Source organism: Cryptomeria japonica, chromosome 8 (assembly GCF_030272615.1).
Source record: "Cryptomeria japonica chromosome 8, Sugi_1.0, whole genome shotgun sequence".
Taxonomy (NCBI): Eukaryota; Viridiplantae; Streptophyta; class Pinopsida; order Cupressales; family Cupressaceae; genus Cryptomeria; species Cryptomeria japonica.
In genome coordinates, this window is record NC_081412.1 from 66,481,502 (window position 1) to 66,502,381 (window position 20,880).

The following is a 20,880-nucleotide window of genomic DNA, read 5'->3' on the forward strand; positions in this document are numbered from 1 at the left end:
TAAATATAAATCCTAATTGAAACCTAATTCTAGTCTATTTAAACAATAATCAAACGTTAACCCTAATCCTAATTAATCTCTAACATTGACCCTATTTGAGCTACCCTATTCATATTCATATTTTTTACAATAACCCTAACCATAATTGACCAATACTAACATTAAATTTAATTAAACCCCAAGATTTTAACCCTTACCAAACCTTAACCATTATAATACCCTAACCCAAATTTAACAATAACACTACCCCTAACCCTAATACAAATTAAACATGAACCTTGACGCTAACCTAAAACATTATCCTAAAATCCTAACCTTAATTGAATCCTTAAATTTATTGATTTGTAAGCTTAATTAAACTCTAATTAACCACAAATTGAACTATAATTCTAACCTACCCCTAACCTAAATCAAACCCTAACCCTGAACCCAAGTTTTTTCATAGAACCCTAATCCTAGTTCAATTCTTGCCTTAACCTTAAATGTAACTATAATGTTGGCTCAAAGCTTTATCTAAGATCTCTAACCCTAGCATTGACCTCAAATTTTATTATAAAACACTATTCCTAATTAAATCCTAATCATAAGCCTAACCCTAATTCCAAATCCTAACCCTAACCTTTATCGTTATATCATTTTATAACCCTAACCCTAATCTTAACTCTTATAGTCATAATTGAACTCTTACCTTAATCTAATTATGCAAGACATTAACTAAACTCCATGGTGACAACATACCCTAATTGAACCTTAACCCTAACCCTAATTGAATATAAATTGTAACCCTGATTATAATCATAACCCAAACCCTAACCCTAGTTGAATTATAACCCCAACCCCAACCCTAGTCACTTACCTAAACCCAAAACTTTGTCATAGATCTTTAAGCCTGTTTGAACACCAATTAAACCCTAACCCTAATTAAATCAAAACCATTTAATCATAACCCTCTTTGAACCCTAATCTTAAACCTAGCCCTAATTCCAAATCCTAACCCTAATTAAGCACAACCATAATCCTAACCCTATTTGGATCTTAATTCTAATCCTAACCTAATTTTCAAGCCAAACCCTATCTTTAATCCTAACCTTCAATTCAATTTTATCTTGAAACTCTAACCCTAACTCTGATTAAACCCTAACCCTAATTGCATCTCGCCTCTATTTAAGTCGTAATCTAACATTAACCCTAACTATAATTTGATAAACCTAATTCTAATTCAATCCTAACCATTATTTGAACTGTAATCATAATTTGATAATCTTAACCCTATTCATATTCATTTTTTATGTAACCCTAACCCTAATTAATATATAACCTTGAACCTATTTGAACTTTGGCCATAATTTGATAAACCTTATTCTAGTTCAATCCTAACCATAATTTAAACCCTAATCATAATTTGATAACCCTAACCTTAATCATATTCATTTTTTTATGGTAAGCCTGCCCCTAATTGAATACTAACCTTAAGCCTAACCCTAACCCTAACCCTACTTAAATTATAACCCTATCTTAGCCCAAATTTAACCCTAATCCTAACCTAGCCTACATTATCGCCAACCCTAATACAAATTGAACATGAACCCTAACGTGAAACAAAGCTTTATCTTAGAACCCTAACCATAACACCAAGCCTAATTGAATCTGACCATTATTGATTTGTAATCTTAATTAAACTCCAATTAAACACTAATCGAACCCCAATCCTAACCTAACCATAACCTAAATCTAAAATGCTTTATAAATAAAATTTAAAAATCTAAAATGATTTATAAATAAAATACTAAGTTATATAAAAAATATGATATTTAGTTTTTGAATCAAAAGAAAAGAATTAGAAAAATAAATAAAATAAAGAAATCATCATATAATTTAATAATAAATAAATGTATATTTTACTTAAAAAATACATAATAAGCAATATAAATTGTAAATAATATTTTTGGAATAGCTTATATAATTAAATATGTATATAATTTCTAAAAAAATAAAATCTTTTCAAATAAGAATAAATTATTATGCTGAGAGGCGTTCTCTACAGTCACAACACTTATAGACTGGCAGTTACAAATGAAATGGAGCGATCACAAACAATTAGTTCAGTGTTATACCAATAATCGAATTCAAAGCTATCAACGACCTTGAAGGATGATGAGTGTGTTGCGCTATCATTTAATTGATTCGCATAATCATGAAAAGCTTTTGCAATTATCATCACTAAAAGTGGTTCTGTTTTTTTGTGTTTTCCATTACATTTTTATTTTTCCATACATCTATTTTTTGGGGGTATGCAATTTTATATAGTTGATCACAATTTTTAAATATTACCAAGACCGTATAAAATGTGCCTTTATTTTTCCCCATTGCTAACTACATATTAGATCCTTTGCTAATGGGGCAATGACATTAAAAGTTTCTAAGCAATGGATTTTATTTTTTGAAGTTTTGAAATCATTTAATGCTTAATAGCTATTTTGTCTTTCACATGATTCAAATAATAAAATAGATATAATGGTTGGAAGGTGTCTCAATATCTTTTATAATATTTAATCAAATTTGTTAATGTTTATTAATTTTTATAGAAAAGTAATCTAATAATATCGATGTGTAGCAATATAAAAGTAGGTATTTTCTAGACAATCCTAATTATGATTTGAAATCATCTAGAAGAGCTTATCAAGTATCAGGAGAACATCATCATGATAGCATCAACTATTGTGATCATATCATCATCCTAGGCATATTAGATGCTTGCTTATTGTCTTTGATATTTGTTAATGGACAATTAACCAATCCACCTTGGGTCTTGACTAAGGAGAACATAACCCACTTTGAAAGTTCTAAAAAAATGTCTTCTATCACCACCCCACTCCCAGTACAAGTCCAATAAACTATAGAAAATCTACTGCAATCATCCATTCTTTGTCAATTAACTTCTAAAGTCCAAATTCAATTCCAAGTGCCAAATCAATCACATAGGCTTGGATCTAAACCAAAAAAAAAACAATCAATTTATAAAATGAGGCATTTGTATGATGAAAACCCTAATTTTCAAGACATTGACAAATCAACACCTAATATCTTCAAAACATATTCCATCAATTAAATTCAAGCTAAGTATCTCGTTTGATTTATTTGAATTCTATAAATTTAATGTTGCATTTATTATTTCATTCCAACTCCAAAAATCCTAAGGTTCTTCATCCATGATATTTTATGCAAGAGCCCTAATCACCATTACAATTATATAATATTTTTTTGTGTTGTATGGATTTCACTTTTTTGGTTAGGAATTATTCTTCAAACTAAATTAGCAACATTCCAAACATAAACATGAGAAGCATTGTGTTAAGTTCTTAATAGTATAATTCCTTATGTTAGATTGAAGATTTGATCAGTGTTGCTAAAGAATAAACCTAATTTACATTGTTTTGCAAAGTTGACCAAGATATGAAAGACTCAAGGACTTCTAACAAAATCTTCAAAGGAATTGAGTTAATATTGCAAAGAAGGATTTGCTTACTAATTTGTTAGAAATCACTCTTCTTCTCAAATAATCTAAAAAATTAAGGGAAAAAAAAAGGTTGACTTTTAAGCATTGAAATCCCAAATGATGATACTTCCAACAAAAGTATAAAAATATGAAAAAAATAGAGTATAAATATTAACAAACAATCTAATGGAAAAAATCATATGTAGATTAGTGGATGAATTGAAATCAACAAAATAATTGCAAATTGTTAAATTGTAAGAAGATAACTTTCAAATTAAATTATTTTGCCACCATGTCATATTTACAACACTATTCAATGCGATTCAAAAAATTAATAGGATTGACAATTTAACCATAAAGTTTGAAGTATTTCAACTTTTTTATAAAAAAAATAAAAATTTATTTTTACAATTAACATTTCTAAAATCAACCAATAAAAAATACACAATAAAGTAAAAATATGGCATATACAATGGTGATCTCAAGCCATTCATACAATTGATGTTTGATTCAATGAAATAAATGCTTTATGACATCATTTTAAAAAAAGAGAAAAATCTTATTTTTGCTTGAGTGCTGCAATAGAAAGACAAATAATGACATTTTAAAATAGAAAATTAAATATAACTATAAGAATTTTGATCAAAATTTATAATTCTATTCAATGATTGATTAAATTGATGAAAGAAATTTAATGCAATGAATGCATAAATATTCCTCCCTTCACATGAACTAATAAAACTATAAAACTAAATTAACATTCTTTTAAGAGAACTTATAAAAAAAGGTGAAATTGCCACTCGAACTAACCATCTAGATCAAAGCTGGATCGCTGCATCAAATAGGCCGAATATTCATTGGATTGCCCAGATGATTTTGACAGCAAAAAAAGTCAAAGACATCCATGAGGCTGTTACAATTCTGGAAACATACATAGAAATAGTCGCTCACAATAGAGCATAGAAAAATGATTCAATACAGTAAAACAAATATTCGTTGGATTGGAACATGTAGACGTCCACCGGAATGTGATCAAGTGGTAAGGCTAGTTTGACAAACATGCCCCATGCTTAAAAGGGATCTCCATGTTAATGCAACTTGGTGGATGTGACCTTCGATGAATCCAAAAACCTATGAAGCTACACAAAAGTTAATCACGATCCCAGCAAAAATGCTTAACCTCCATTGTTATGTAGGATATCCTCCAGTCAGATTTCATGAGAACAAAAGCAATGAATCTTATAGTGGAGAACCGATATGGTACATGTACAAGTTCATTGCCCTGCCGCAAAAAAATCTGATTCAGATTAGTAACACTGCATACATAAACAATTTGGTTATGTACATTATTGGATATATTCCCATTACAGCAACTGTGCAACTGGAACATTTCCATTCTTGAGCGGTATCGTTGGTTCCAGTTCATTCAGTGAAATAGTCAATGCCTCCACTCGTAGGCCTGAAAAAAAGAAACAGAACTTCAAAAAAGTTTGAGATGAACCTGATTTTATTAAAACAAAGGAGATAATGCTTGTTCACACAGTTTCAAGTTTCACGGCAGACAGTGAATTATATTAGAAACAAAGCAGAATGTTTCATCTTTGTAACCATCCAGGTTAAAGCATTGATGTATATTTGTCAGAAGCTGCTGCCTAAGAAAACAAATTCCCTGTAAATTATATATTTGTTCCTTTTCCTGTTTTCTATACTGATGTGACATTTGTCAGAACATATTGCCGAAGAAAACAAATTCCCTTTCAATTATTTATTCAATCCCTTTTCCTGTTTTCCCCTCCACAAATATTTCATGAACATGAATATATTTCTTCTAAGAAAGTATAAATGCATCATTTGAGGAAAACTGGATTTGCAGCAGCCTATTTAAATCTCAAAATTTTGTAACTGCCCTAATAATTATCAGATAAAGGTTGTAATTTTAGATCATGGCGAAGCTTGGTCCTGATTTGGTATATGAAACCCCTTGTGGATACCTCATGTGTATCTCTTTCGATCAACAATATATATTTTTCAAAATTTTGTAACCTTGGTTTCCACCTAATGATTGACCTCTGGAGTAAACCAGACTTGGCCAGTCCACCTATACACAGAGTAAAGGAGAATCCCATTGACCTGATAACAAAAGGGAACCTTTAGGAGGCTTGTATGGACTGAATATGTTATGGTGTAATGAGGACATGAGCCATTGACATGTTGGTTCCAAGAAGGAAATTTGTAAATTGGTGGAGATCATCTCTTTGTATGGTTTAATCTAAAGGAATGAAAACAACATTTCCAAGACATTTATAACCAGGCCAAAAAAGGAAAATGTCTATACTTTGTCGATTCCTCTTTTGGTGGATGAGAAACCTAGGAAAACATAAAAGGGGAATGGCTGCAAGTACCATCAACATCCTAGGCGTACGGGAACTTCCAAAGAGTGTAACCTATATGTATAGCAAAATATTCATAAATATATGAATATACAAACAATGAATAATCATTGGCTCTCATTAATAAAATAATACACAATGTCAAAATGAATCTACAACAATAATCACACTACATCACTGTTATAGTAATGCCGAAACTAAAATTTTAAAATCATCACAATATTATGCATCTTGATTCTTGTAGACAGCATTCCATGGGTGTTGAAACGTGGCGACTGATCGGCAAAGTACTGTACACTCAGCACGTATCTTCGCCGGGGTCCGGGGCTGGGCTGGGCCTCGGGCTGGGGTTCGAGGGCGGCAGCCCCCGAGGAAAAAAAAATTTTTGCCGTTTTTCGTTGATAAAAACCGACATTGTAATAAAACCCTAAAAAGGCCGACTTTGTTTGTTGCCCTAAAAATGCATGTTATAAGCGGCTGGGATGCTTAAGGCATTGTAAGGTTGATGTACTATTTTTTGCTGGATAATAAGAAAGATTGGACGGCTGTGTATGGTGGACGTAACCCATTCTGGGTGAACCACGTTAAATCTCTGTGTTATCTGTGTCTTGTTTTATTTCTTTATCTTTTGTATTTAAATCTACATATAATTGTTAGTTCATATTTGCTTCGACTCTGCTCGAAACCCTAACAATTGGTATCAGAGTGAGGTTTTCTGTAAATTGACAGGACTTTCAAATTTGAGTGGGAGCAATGGAGGATTCCAAATTCAAGGTCGAAAAGTTTAACGACTAGAATTATCAGTTATGGAAAATGCAGATGGAGGATTACTTGTATCAAAAGGATTTGTGGCGGCCATTGGAAGGAAAGGCAAAGAAACCGACCACAATATCAGATGAAGAGTGGGACATTTTAGATAGAAAGGCACTGGGATCCATTCGATTGTGCCTTGCGTCGTCTGTAGCATTCAATATAACAGAAGCAAAAACGACTGTAGATTTGATGGCAACATTGGCTAAGTTGTATGAGAAACCCTCGGGTTCGAATAAAGTATTTCTTATGAAGCGTTTGTTTAATTTGAAAATGAGTGAGGGAGGATCTGTAGCGGAGCACTTAAATGAATTTAATACAATTACCAGTCAATTGTCTTTGGTAAAAATTACCTTTGCAGAAGAGGTTAGGGCACTCTTGATTTTATGTTCTTTGCCAGAAAGCTGGAATAGCTTGGTTATGGCTATAAGTAACTCTGTCTCTGGTAAAAATACTTTGGTATTTGATGATGTTGTTGGTGTTATCCTAAACGAGGAAATGCGAAGGAAAAACACAGGTGAGACTTCAACATCATCGGGTAATGTTTTGAATGTGGAGAACAGAGGAAGATCAAAGGAAAGAGGAAAAGGCCCTGGGAATGAGAAGTCACGAGGGAAGTCAAAGAAAGGACGCTCTCAATCTAGAGGAAAGAAAGATTGCTGGTACTACGGAAAACCTGGTCATCTAAAGAAAGACTGTTGGTCTTGGAAAAACAAAGAAGGAGACAAAAATGAAAATGACAGTAAGGAAGCTAATATTGCAAGTAATACTTTACAAGATGCTTTAATCTTATGTTTGGATAATGTTAATGATTCCTGGGTAATAGATTCTGGGGCTTCATTTTATGCTACATCCCATAGAAAATATTTTCTAGATTATGTTCAAGGTGATTTTGGACAGGTATATTTGGGTGATGATGAGCCCTGTCAAATTGTTGGAAAAGGAAAGATAAAGATCAAGTTGCAGAATGGTAATGACTGGTTTCTGCAGGAGGTAAGACATGTTCCTAATTTAAGAAGAAATTTAATTTCTGCAGGGCAACTAGGTAATGAAGGTTGCATAGTTACCTTCTCAGACAGTATGTGGAAGGTCACTAAAGGATCATTAGTAGTAGCTAAAGGTGCGAAGGTAGGCACATTATATCTGTGTACTGGTAACACTTACTCTACCTTAACCGCTACAGATAAAGTTACTGCAGGGACAACAACAATAAATGTTGCAAGAACAGATTCGATAATGTGGCACCATAGGCTTGGGCACATGAGTGAGAAAGGGATGAAAATCCTTCACTCCAAAAATCTTTTGCCAGGACTAAAGAAGATTGATTTAGAGTTCTGTGAAAACTGTGTTTATGGTAAACAGAAAAGAGTCAGATTTCTCAAGGTTGGGAAAGAGAAGAAGAGTGAGAAGTTAGAGCTTGTACATTCAGATGTATGGGAACCGGCTCAGGTATCATCTCTTGGTGGCTCTTGTTATTATGTTATTTTTATTGATGACTCAACCAGAAAAACATGGGTATATTTCCTAAAACAAAAATCAGATGTTTTTGAAACTTTTAAGAAATGGAAAACTTTGGTTGAGAATGAGACAGAAAAAAAGTTGAAGTGTCTCAAATCGGATAATGGAGGTGTGTATTGCAGCAAAGCATTTGAAGATTACTGTTCCTTAAATGGGATTCGAAAACAGAAGACAGTTCCAGGAACTCCACAAGAAAATGGTGTGTCAGAGAGAATGAATAGGACCATCATGGAACGTGCAAGGAGCATGAGATTGCATGCTAGATTGCCCTTACATTTTTTGGCAGATGTTGTACATAATGTTGTCTATTTGATAAATAGAGGACCTTAAACCCCTTTGGATGGTGGTATTCCAGAGGAGGCATGGACTGGTAAAAAGGTAAATTATTCTTTTCTAAAAACTTTTGGTTGCGAAGCTTTTGTCCATGTTGATAAAGAAAACAGAACCAAGCTTGATGCTAAATCTCAGAAATGTACCTTCATTGGATATGGGATAGATGAATATGGCTATCGGTTATGGGATTTTGAAAATAAGAAAATAATTAGAAGTAGAGATGTTATATTCAATGAGAAGGTTATATATAAAGAACAGATGCAGGAAAAGAAGCATGAACAAGACAAACAAGAATATGTGGTGTTGGATGAGATTTTTTAAAATGAAATGCCACAGGTACCTGATGCTCAGCAACAACAGATTGTCCCACAAACTCCTGCAAGTGTTAGACATTCTACGAGGACAAGTAGACCCCCTGAAAGATTTTCTCCTTCTTTGTATTCTATTTTATTAACGGATTCTGGTGAACTAGAAGAATATGAAGAAGCAATGCAGGTGGATGCCAAACAACAGTGGCAGCTAGGCATGAAAGAGGAGATGGACTCCTTGATGAAAAATAAGACTTAGGACTTAGTCCCTTTACCTGCAAAAAAAAAAAGCCTTGCCTAACAAATGGGTTTATCGGCTGAAGGAGGAGGAAGGAGGTCAGAAAAGATATAAGGCCAGACTTGTGGTAAAAGGTTTTGCACAGAAAAAAGGTATAGATTATGATGAAATATTTTCTCCAGTTGTAAAAATGACTTCAATTAGAACTATACTTAGTCTTGTGGCTGCAGATGATTTACATCTTGAACAATTAGATGTCAAAACAACTTTTCTCCATGGAGATTTGGAGGAGGAAATTTGCATCTTGCAACCATAGGGATATGAGGTCAAAGGTAAGGAGAACTTGGTGTGCAGGTTGAAGAAAAGTCTGTATGGCCTAAAGCAAGCACCCTGACAATGGTATTTAAAATTTGATAGTTTCATGACTGAACACGGTTATCATAGATGTCATTCTGATCATTGTGTATATTTTAAGAGATTTGATAATGGCAGTTATATTATCCTGTTGCTTTATGTTGATGACATGCTTGTTGCTGGGTCTAACATGCAACATATAAATGATCTTAAACAGAAATTAGCCAGGTCATTTGCTATGAAGGATTTGGGTGCAGCTAAGCAAATTCTCGGTATGAAGATTACACGGGACAGGAAAAATAGAACCTTGAATTTGTCCCAAAGTGAGTATATAAAGAAGGTGTTGAAAAGATTTAAAATGCAGGATGCAAAAGCAGTTAGTACACCTTTGGCTAGTCATTTCAAATTGACTAAGGAGATGCGCCCAAAGGCACAGGAAGAGGTTAATAAAATGTCTAACATCCCGTATTCATCAGCTGTTGGCAGTCTGATGTATGCAATGGTATGCACAAGGCCAAATATTGCACATGCAGTGGGAGTTGTGAGCAGGTTTATGAGTAATCCGGGTATGGAACATTGGAATGTTGTGAAATAGATTCTTCGGTATTTGAAAGGAACTAGTACGAAGGCATTATGTTTCAAAGGATCTAATGCTGCTCTAAGTGGATTTGTTGACTCTGATCTAGCGGGTGATATTGATTCACGGAGGAGTACTACAGGGTATGTTTTTACTATAGGGGGAACTGCAGTCAGTTGGATTTCTAGGCTGCAAAAGGTTGTTGCACTTTCAACCACTGAAGCTGAGTATGTTGCTACTACAGAAGCCAGCAAAGAGATGATTTGGTTGCAATGTTTTCTGAAGGAATTGGATCAGACACAAGAGGATAGCCCATTATATACTGATATCCAGAGTGCCATTCATCTTGCGAAGAACTCTGTTTTTCATTCAAGGACAAAGCACATTCAGCTCAGGTACCACTTCATCCGGACTATTTTGGAGGAGGGTCAGTTACGGCTTGAGAAGATTCACACAAGTGAGAATCCTGCCGATATGTTCACAAAGGCAGTTTCACAAGAGAAGTTGATTTCTTCATCAGTTTCTGTTGGTCTTCTTGATTGATAATTGTGGAATTTATACCAGTCAAGTCCTAGTGTTTTATCTAGCGGATGTTGCATGTACAGTGGTGTCGTGTAGTATCAATCTCCAAGTGGGAGATTGTTCGATGTGGAGCCCGATCAATCTCCAAGTTGGAGATTGTTGAAATGTGGCGACTGATCAGCAAAGTACTGTACACTCAACACGTATCCTCGCCGGGGTCCGGGGCCGGGCTGGGCCTCGGGCAGGGGTTCGGGGGCGGCAGCCCCCAAGAAAAAAAAAAATTTGCCGTTTTTCGTTGATGAAAACCGACATTGTAATAAAACCCTAAAAAGGTCGACTTTGTTTGTTGCCCTAAAAATGCATGTTATAAGCGGCTGGGATGCTTAAGGCATTGTAAGGTTGATGTACTATTTTTACTGGATAATAAGAAAGATTGGACGGCTGTGTATGGTGGACGTAACCCATTTTGGGTGAACCACGTTAAATCTCTATGTTATCTGTGTCTTGTTTTATTTCTTTATCTTTTGTATTTAAATCTGCATATAATTGTTAGTTCATATTTGCTTCGGATCTACTTCAAACCCTAACAATGGGGACGGATCTCCGAGGATCCAGATGACATCCCTGACATCTCGAGTACTTGAAGTCTAATGTTCCATAAGACTAGACAACCTACTCAATTTCGTGCATAATAATAAAAAGATGACTTGTTATGGGAAAATATACTATAAGATTGATGATACTCTAATTTTTATTACATATTGCCTTCGCTCAAGAAACTCCGTGGAATTATGGTTCATGGGCAGAACTGATGGTCTTGTTCTGGTGTTTCTTCAGGATGTTGTAGGTGATGCTATAGTATTTTGTTTCTTCCATTGGTACCTCTCACTCTTCATGAGTTGCACAGGATTTTGATTGTTAATTAGCTATAATTCTGTCTATAGTATGGGGAGAGGCCCGCTAATAGACCTTGATATATAAATAAAAAAATAAATTCTTTGGAAAACAAAGAACTGAAATCCTAATTGTTAGCAACAAACTACCAAAAAGATCAAACAAAAAATACTCACACTCCATTTATAACTTTTATTGTATCATAGATAAACCATTGAGTTGTGATAACAGGACCAACAAGGGCAATCCTGATTGGGAGGCTTCTGGTGAACAAGTTTATGATTCCAATCTTTTTTATGGCCTGCAAAACCCAAGACATGGCATATAAATATACTAAACACCATATCAAGGAACCTTTGTCCTGCTACCAAATAATCACAGAAAAGTCACTAGTTTACAAATTAGACTACAAACAAACTCCATAACTCTTAAATGAAAGGCAAAAACCTCCAAAACCGTATCAGCCTGCTTGTTATACATGCATGCAACAATATTGTCTGCAGGAGTTGAAACAATGGTTCCAGCAGTTCCGGCCATGTACCCTGCTGCACATGTTATTCCAAGTTGCTGAATTATGGAACATTCAACCTTTTGCTTCTGCAGAACATTTTGGTATAAAAAGCCTGCTGTGTGCTCAAATGTGGAGAACATGATCATTGCAACTGCATGAGAAGAAATATGTCAACTAACACCATGTGAAGAACATCATCATTGCAACTGCATGAGAAGAAATATGTCAACTAACACCATGTGGAGAACATCATCATTGCAACTGCAAGAGAAGGAATGTGTTAACTTGGAACTAACACTGCCTTTGAACTAAAGCTGTGTTTAATGTATACATTACTAAGAAATCAAAAGATTTTTCAGTGTTTAGAAATACTAAGCAAAGTCAACCTTAATTTATATAAAAAAAATAATCAGACACGTAAAACATCTAAAAAGAAAAGGTATAAGTGTCTCTAAACTGTGCCGTAACATATATTTTTTATGTGTCTTACAGGACCAAATTTGCTATATTATAGTTGACCTAATAAAGAAAAATAACATGTAGATTTTCAACCAAACAAAAAGATTTGAAGGTGGGGAAAACCAGGTTAATATGATTAAACAGTGTGACTCAATATGACAGCTAGGTTCATCTTGACTACCAGAAACAACCAAGATGATTATTCAGATCCGATGATTTATTCCCTCAAATTCAGTAAAAGTTGTTTGACATTCTCACCAACTCTTTAATTTGTCATTTCACAATGAAAAAACTCATACGATTGTTTGTATGCCTCCAGAGGTTTCATATGGTAAAAGATGCACTTCATTAAATGTTTGACAAATGCATGTCTCTTGCTGCGTTATTCATATTTGTTACATAAACTGATAAATTCATCCAAATCAACCATGTTAATGCTTTTTGACAAAATATCAAAAATCAATATTGAAGGTTCAAAGTTTTTCTTCAAAAGAATTTACATCGTCCACACACTAAGATTAAAATTTTGAAGGCAAACTGAGAACTCCATAGAAGACAGAAGATGCATAGCAATGAGTCTCCAAAGCAAAATCACTCATCTCATACTGGCAATGATATAGTGAAGCCATTGAGAAAAACTACAATTCATAAATTCAAGATAAGCTATAACTAGCAATCACCCAATCTCAAGCACAAGTTGCAGATACAGCTCTAACAGGCCATTGAGCAAGACATATATTCATTTTAGGACTACATGAAAATGTTCAAGTTGTGCAATGTCCCCAATCAGAAAACCTTAAGAATATGCGAATTCACAAAGTGTGCAAACTGGAATGATGAACAAATGCCAAAAGTAGATGCCAAATCCTATTCAAATTAGAGCTGATCAACAGTATGATAATCTTGCAAACCTGTATCAATCAAAATGCACAACTACCAAGACCCACAAGGTGATATTAATTTGAAAACCCTCAAATGCAAAACAACCGAGTATGACAGCAAATCTGTCATGTTCCCCTTCCCAATAAGCTAGAAAAATAAATATTAAAACACCGTAAATATTATAGGTAGCCAAAAGATTTTTTTAATAACAAACAAATTTTTAAAAATCGTATCTGATATAATGCTACAAAAAATAAGGGCGTGAAAGGAGGTGACAACCCTAGAAGCCATAGCTCTAGGGATGTAAGAGTCTATTTAAACAAGTGGGGACGATTACAAGCATTCATTCAATTCATATTTCAAGTCCTCACTTTGAACTTACTCATCCAATCCAAAGGATGATTGTAGGAAATTCAAGGATGAACACCCTTAAACATCTTAAATAGAAATCAAGGGCAAAAGCCCTTGAATATTTGTAGATGATTCCAGCTCACGAATTGCTCAAAACTTCAAAATTTCAACAGGCAGCATAGCTTAAGAACTAGTGTTATTCCCATTGAAGCACAGCGTTTTCAGAGTTTATAGCCTACAGAGATATAATCTATAAAAGCAGACTCCCCAGTCCACTCCATTATTTTGAAGCAGCAGCATCTAGAAAGAGGTTTTCAGTTTATCAATGTATTTCTAGTCAACGCTAGCCTCTGTTTGTACTCAAAAGCCTTATTATTGGCTGCCATTGTCAGGTGTTATAGCTGTTATAGCTGTGCTTGTCCATTTTCTATTCCCTAAGACTTTCCAAAATTCTGTGTAGTTTTGGAAAAACTGGAAAACGTTATGTACCTCATTTTATCTTACCTATGCACATTAGATTTTACTATAGTGTTTTAGAGAAAGGAGGGAGTAAAGTAGATATCAAAATGTCCATCATTAGAGATTTAACTCTTTCTCACTACATTTGTCTGTTTTTAGGAAATAAAGAAAGAAAATTTACTTTGTTATTGATATATTAGCGAAAGTAAAAATATAATCTCCCTTGTTCTACACTTGTCTGTATTGTGGAAAAGGAAGATGGATTTAATGGTTGGTGGATTCGATGATGAAAGTAAAGACCCATCTACAGAATCACATGTGAAGTGTTGAATGGAAATTAGTTCTTAGTAAAGGTTTGATTTTGTATCTTCTCTCGGCTATCTTATGCATTATTGAAAGGTTAATTTGGCAAATATTTTTTCATCACTTTGTTTGGTTAGCATAGATTAAGGAAGAATGTTAATTATGTATGCTTAATTAGATGTCTGCTTCATGTTTTATTTAGTTAATATTTGAGGATCTAGATCACTTGCGGAATGGGATACCCTTGGGGTCATACATCTTTAGCACCGCATTCATCAGTGCTCTCTTCTCCCATAGCACTTACCTTCGACAACATGGGGACACTGCATGGGGATCCGGCCACCTGTCCTTCCCTCATGTTCACCCTATCTCTTGTCATATTGCACACTGGCCAACACATATCTTCTACATTGTTGGTACCTGGTAGCATCACATTGCTGCTAGTGTCATGCTTTTGGTTTTTTCTTGGTAAATTGTGAACATTAAAAAATTTATCAGGTGAACACATTAATGTCAATTTTTTGACCCCATTTACTGCTGATAAATCAGATTTTTTGGTGAGTAATTGCAATTTTTTACACTTAAATTAGAAGTTTTTGGTAAAAAAATATAGGGTTAGTGTTCTTTTCTGACTTTCCCTAATCCTAACCCTAGCCTGATATATTCCCAGTCTTTTGCCAAATTTATCCTAATAAATTCAAATATCTTTATATTTTGGTTTTCCCACAAATTCCTGAGAATAATATTTTGCTTCTGTGAGATTCAAAATAATCAAATGCCTAAACCAGTTGCCAAATTGCAGACACCTTGGTTCAAACTAATCTATGCCTTTGGATAGTTTTTGAAAGCAACTTCAGAAGAGGGGAACACAATGAAAGATTCTACTGCAACTGCTGCTTAAACCAGATGCAAAATTTTACATCCAGTGAATATGGTTCTACCTGCAACTGCTACTTAAAACCAGATGCAAAATTTTACATCCAATGAACGGGGATAAGTAGTTGGGCACTGCAAACCAGATATTAGCAATTTGGAAACATAATTTTGGCCTCCATTTTCTTTGTACCGCTAGCATTCAATATTGTGAATTTCTTAGCAAGAGGATATTTATCAGCTACATAAACAGAAGCATGTCATCTTATTCCATTTAATGCTGTCAAGATTTTGAAAAGTCCATTTACCAGTCTAAAATGGAAAAGGAATTTTTATCTCACTTAAATGAATCTAAGTTACATGGAAGAGAGAAGAATTACATGGAAGATTTCGACACCACAGAGGTACAATTCCTTTGTAAAACCTGTAAGAGTAAAAATGGATGCATTTTTAAGATTGCCTATTTACAAAGTCATAACTTTAAAATATAAAGAAACATTCAATCACATACAAGAAAGTTTTCACTCAAAATTTACATGCATTATAGTTCCAAAGTATCAACATTGCTTACCCTGACAAGCCTTCAGTTGAGTAGAGCCTTGGAAATCCATCTACCAAGCCCTTAGCAAATCTGGGCTGTGTCTGAACCTTTACTTTTACAGCTTCGAAAGGACAAAGGGTAAGGTCAGCGATTATTTGTGCAGAAGCACTGCCTGCTATGTAGATACTAGTTTTGTGATGCTTCAAATTACTTTTCCCAGCAACATCAGAGTAAAACTTTTTGAAGTACTCGTACAACCCAAACCTGCAGCCACCTTGGACACCATAACCAAAAAGCTTCCCTGCCCAGCCCTTCCATAGGCCTGCTGGACCTTGTTCCCTTACTATAACACCAAACCCTGACCAAATGTTCCTATACTTAGCAGGATCAACCTGCATCAATGAATACAACAAAAAAAATGTGATCAGCCAATCATTTACTGCCAAATCTGTGTTTCATATCACAGAGACTTTTATTTGGACAGAAAGCCTCATTTCACAAATACCATTCTTGACCTCAACTAGAACTTTCTAAGAATACTTTTGATTGCCACCTTATAGGAAATTACCCACACGGGCCATAACATTTTATCGAAGCAGGAAATTACAAACAGATCACATGAGCTTTAAATCCACATAAAGTTTGCCAGCATGATGTAGGTTGACTGGTAAGGTACTTAGCATTCACCAAACCTAGTCACAAGGTTAAAATCCATGAAGACAATCGGCATGTACTAACAAAGCCCAATGTACACGGAGTGCTTGACATGTGTAGATAGGACTTAAATATCTTGGTAAGTTTATTGCCTTAATGAAAAAAAAATCAACATTTTGTAGTATCAAACTATTTCTTCGTGTCCTTATCACTCAAAGAGGCATTCTACACGGGGAGACAGACAAGGGCTGTAACGGTCATTCCATAAAGTGAATAAACATTTATCCAAATCAAGGAAGAGACAACTCAAAAAAAACGTTCTTTCTTTAACTTGTTAATCCTAACTTTATTTAGCTGTCAATTTCACAGGTGTAGTAATAGATCGTACAGGCACCAAGAACACCCCTTATTCTTTATGGCAGAATCCAACAGAAATGTGGGTCCAGCAAGCACAAACATGTGTTCTGTGGCATTTTGGCAGGCAAACAAGGGCTCGAGCTCAGCTGCCATATAATTATGTGGGCAAATGGTAAACTCTATTTCAATGGACAAGCTTGCAACAAGTGCAGAAGAGACCGAGGTGACATATGCTTTGTTCTTGTGTTGGATCTTAGATTCAAGCTGAACCAACCATAACAAGCAAGTCTTCCATGTGTGGCAAGTTTTGATTTCATTATTCCCAGTTGTCAGCTTCTTATGGAAATCAGAGTTGATATTTTTATGTAACTACGCTGCTTTGTTGATTTTTTGGGGTTCTCTATTTAAATTTTAAATAATAAATTCAACCACTACCGTTTTCACTACATATTTTTATTATCATTGAATATAAAGTATTAAAGAAAGATTGAATATTAAATCTTAAAGATTGAAAGCGTATGCTAATATAGATATGGCATAAATCCATGCACAAATGGCATCCTTTTTTTGGAAAGGTATGGTTCTATTGCATCCTCGTATAAAATTCTATTATTCCATGAAAATGAATGATTGACTATCCCTCCCATCTAACTCCATCTGCATATGTACAGATGTAGTTGGTGATACATATTGCCATGGAATTATTATAAATGATGAACAGCTGCTCCTTCACATATAAAATTGTGTCTTCTATTGAATATGGATGAGCTGCAGCAGAGTTAACAGCCCATCCTAACCCATGGGTCACTGCTCTGCACGCTAGGGTCAAACCCATCAAGTCTTACAGGTGACTCCACCCCACAAGGTAAGGGGACAACTGAGAGTTCGAGAAGATCGAACTTTTGCATCAATCAGTGGCAATGGAAATATCAATGCTGCATTGGATACAATATTCTATATAGCCCATTAACAGAAGAGATTGATTCTAGGGTCAAACCCATCAAGTCTTACAAGGAACTCCACCCCACAAGGAAGGGGATGACTGAGTTTGAGGAGATCAAGCTTTTGCATCAATTGGTGCCAATGGAAATATCAATGCTGCAATAGATACGATAATCTATAGAGCCCATCAACAAAAGGTTTGGGGTCAGTTGTGAGGAATGACAATTTTCACACCACAGATCCAAAATCCATTCTAATGAGTGGGCAACTTGTTGTGGCCATGGCAACACTTTGAGGTAAGGATCACCCTTGTAGCAATGCATGCAGCTAAGTCTACCCCTATGTTTCATGGTGGGGGTACCTGGAGGCAGAGTCAAATGCAGCCATATTAAGGACCCAAGACCACCCCTGCATTCTCTATAAGCTCTACCGTAATGTTTAATATAACATTTTCCATATTAAAGGGATAAGAGCACTCATGGTTGATGGAAAGATAGTGCGCTCCTAAGCTATCTAGGTGGACCATGAATTTTGACATAGCCTCTAAAGGTGACCCATGTAAGAATGGGACTGGATAGCGTCATGGATCTAAAAGTCATCGTGAAACCCTAAGATATTATTATTTTATAGGAAAGCAGTAAAAAATGCACCCCGCAGTTAATTTTCATATTCTCGGAAACAGATGCACATTTACATGTCAAGAAATACTGGAAGTTTAAATTTAACGAAAAACAACAATAATACACCTACAGATCAACTTCCACGTTTACACGTAAATTTGCAGTCATAAAACCTGAAACAATTGGCTATAAAGGAAAACTATAGAAACGTAACTGCATGGTAATTTTTACATTTGCAAATAAATTTACACATGATAAAACCCTAAAGTAGAACAAAAAAGATGGACCTGCACATTATTACATGTTTGCACGTGAATTTAAGCATCACCATGAAGGCCTGCAACAGTTAAAGGTAAAGAAAACAGAAAAATGCGCCTGCATATTGACTCACACATTTCAACACGGATGTACTCGTCATCATCAAACCCTACAATATTTAAATTTAAGGAAAACAACTAAAACATGCCCGTAAAGTGGAACACTAAAATCGATGGAAAAAACAGGAAAAAACGCCTGCAGGTCACTTTCGATAAATTCTACATAAATTTACAAGGTAGAAATCTTAAAACATTTAAATTTAAAGAACGAGGGAAAAGATAAACCTGCATATTATTTTCAAATTCACTCATATAATTACCCCCCGTGAAATCCTGCGACGTTCAAAAGTAAATGAAAGCGACAAAAATGCATTTGGTTTTTAACTCTGCATTTCCAGATGAATTTACTCGTCGTGATAAAACCCTACAACGTATATATTTAAAGTAACCAGGAAAAAAATGATGCACCTGCATATTAGCTATTGCATTCTCATACAAATCCACAAATCATGAGAGCACGGATACACCTTAACATGAAGGAAAATAGGAAAAAAAAGGTCTCCTCATTAATTTCTATATTTACACACAAGTTTACACGTCATGAAAAGACTTGAAGATTCAAATTCAGTGAAAATAAAAAAAATAATCTCAACTACAATAAACCTGCACCTGCATATTAACTTTCAGCATGTCTAAAGGCGTAATGAGAAGATGTGTAGCGCCCGCACTGACCATCCCTCCGCCAGCACAGGCAGCATAATATTTTGCACTGAACAGTCTGATGCGCTCTGCTTCCGATCCATAAGCCCAGTCATAAATCATCGTTTTTAACTCTTTAAAAATATATTACGATTGGATTACTCAGTTGTCATTTTCTCGTCGTATTTAGGCGACTATTCTTTTAAATTTGGCAGAATTGGGATATATGGCGACTGTTACGATTCTCCCAACATCTTTAGAAGAAAGGTTTTTCTAGGGTTTAATGTCAAGATCTGCAACACTGTGTTTCATTATTTTTTTTTTGGTTTGTTATGTTATTATTTTTCGGCAGATGTTTTGTGTACGTTTCACAACGAGGTTTACTAGTTTTATTCAATAATGTCAAAGGAGAGATTTGAGATGAACGTGGCTGAACTTCCTCCATGACCCAACTAGTTGTGTTCGTTTCGTACAGGTCTTCCAACAGTTCGGAAACATGTTGTTTCATTTTATTTTTTTATTATTAATATAATGTTAGGTTACTTTTTAAAAGATAAAATGTACTAGAAGAAGAAGAAATTATTTAAATTTCCACGAGGCTAAATATAGTCTATGGGTCACAAACCAACTTCTAGAGTTCAACGTAGCGTGATGATGAGTGCCCTTAACTTCTCCATTAACTCCTTGCTGAATAAATTATCCCAAGAGCTGGTTGTTGGAAGCGTGATGATGAGTGCCCCTAACTTCTCCACTAACCCCTTGCTAAATAACTTATCCCAAAAGCTGGATGTCGGGATGTTTTCATAGTTGTCCCCGATGGTCTTGAAAGCGTCACATTCAAGAATGAAGTGTTTTTCAGTTTCAACTTTGCCTGAAGTGCAAAAAAAAAGCACTGTTTCCTCCCAAGCTTCTTTTGGCCTTTACCAGTTGAGTTGATGGAAATTAGTTCTTAAATGAGCAATGAGGATTTTGGCTTTCCACAATATATTGGCCCCTATGTACCAATATACACATTTGTATATTTATATTTTTGAATATATATATATATATATATACACACACACACACATTTAACAAGATTAGAAGAACAAACCATTTTGTTTAAAAGTTATGTACTTATCAATTTAATGTCATAAATTGTACTTTTTAATTGTGAGTTCAATTTCACACTCTCCTTAGCATCTACTTTAGTTTCCACTCCCGTAGACATTTTAAGGGTCATTTTTAGTCTTGAATTTAACCAACTTAAGAAGACGAGTCCTATCATATTTCAAATTTAAAATATCTTATTTCGCATTTAATCATCGCCAAATTCAAAAATTAGGGATAGATCTAGTATTACGACCCTAAAATCTTGCATCTTGCTTTTTTAGAGCCTATTTTGGTGGGACTAATCCACTTAGCTTCATGATCCTACCAAAATCTCTCGAAATTTTAAATATTTTAAGTGTCTACCTCGACATTTCAAAATT

The 20,880-nt window shown here is 34.8% G+C and overlaps 1 protein-coding gene across 2 annotated transcripts; it reads right to left on the reverse strand.

The window, feature by feature from the left end:
- Window positions 1–4,246: 4,246 nt before the first annotated feature.
- Window positions 4,247–19,891, reverse strand: LOC131046364 (mitochondrial phosphate carrier protein 1, mitochondrial). 2 transcript variants are annotated; one of them, XM_057980102.2, is made up of 6 exons: window positions 19,379–19,891; window positions 15,850–16,211; window positions 15,659–15,702; window positions 11,867–12,102; window positions 11,617–11,741; window positions 4,247–4,955 (listed from the first exon to the last, which is right to left on the reverse strand). In XM_057980102.2, the coding sequence occupies exons 1-6, from the start codon at window positions 19,529–19,531 to the stop codon at window positions 4,919–4,921; spliced, it is 957 nt and encodes a 318-aa protein (XP_057836085.1). In that variant the 5' UTR covers window positions 19,532–19,891; the 3' UTR covers window positions 4,247–4,918. The 2 variants fall into 2 exon arrangements, with proteins under 2 accessions (XP_057836085.1, XP_057836086.1); XM_057980103.2 differs by having other exon boundaries at window positions 11,888–12,102; window positions 19,379–19,888.
- Between the last annotated feature and the right edge of the window lie 989 nt (window positions 19,892–20,880).

What these genes read in the sequence shown, in the direction of transcription:
- LOC131046364 (XM_057980102.2), bottom strand. Translation starts at nt 19,531, where the DNA reads ATGATTTATGACTGGGCTTATGGATCGGAAGCAGAGCGCATCAGACTG. An exon ending in TTTTTGCCTTTCATTTAAGA is followed by an intron (nt 11,742 to 11,866) that starts GTTATGGAGTTT and finishes TGGGTTTTGCAG; the next exon opens with GCCATAAAAAAGATTGGAAT. An exon ending in ATAAAAGTTATAAATGGAGT is followed by an intron (nt 4,956 to 11,616) that starts GTGAGTATTTTT and finishes TCTTTTTTTCAG; the next exon opens with GCCTACGAGTGGAGGCATTG.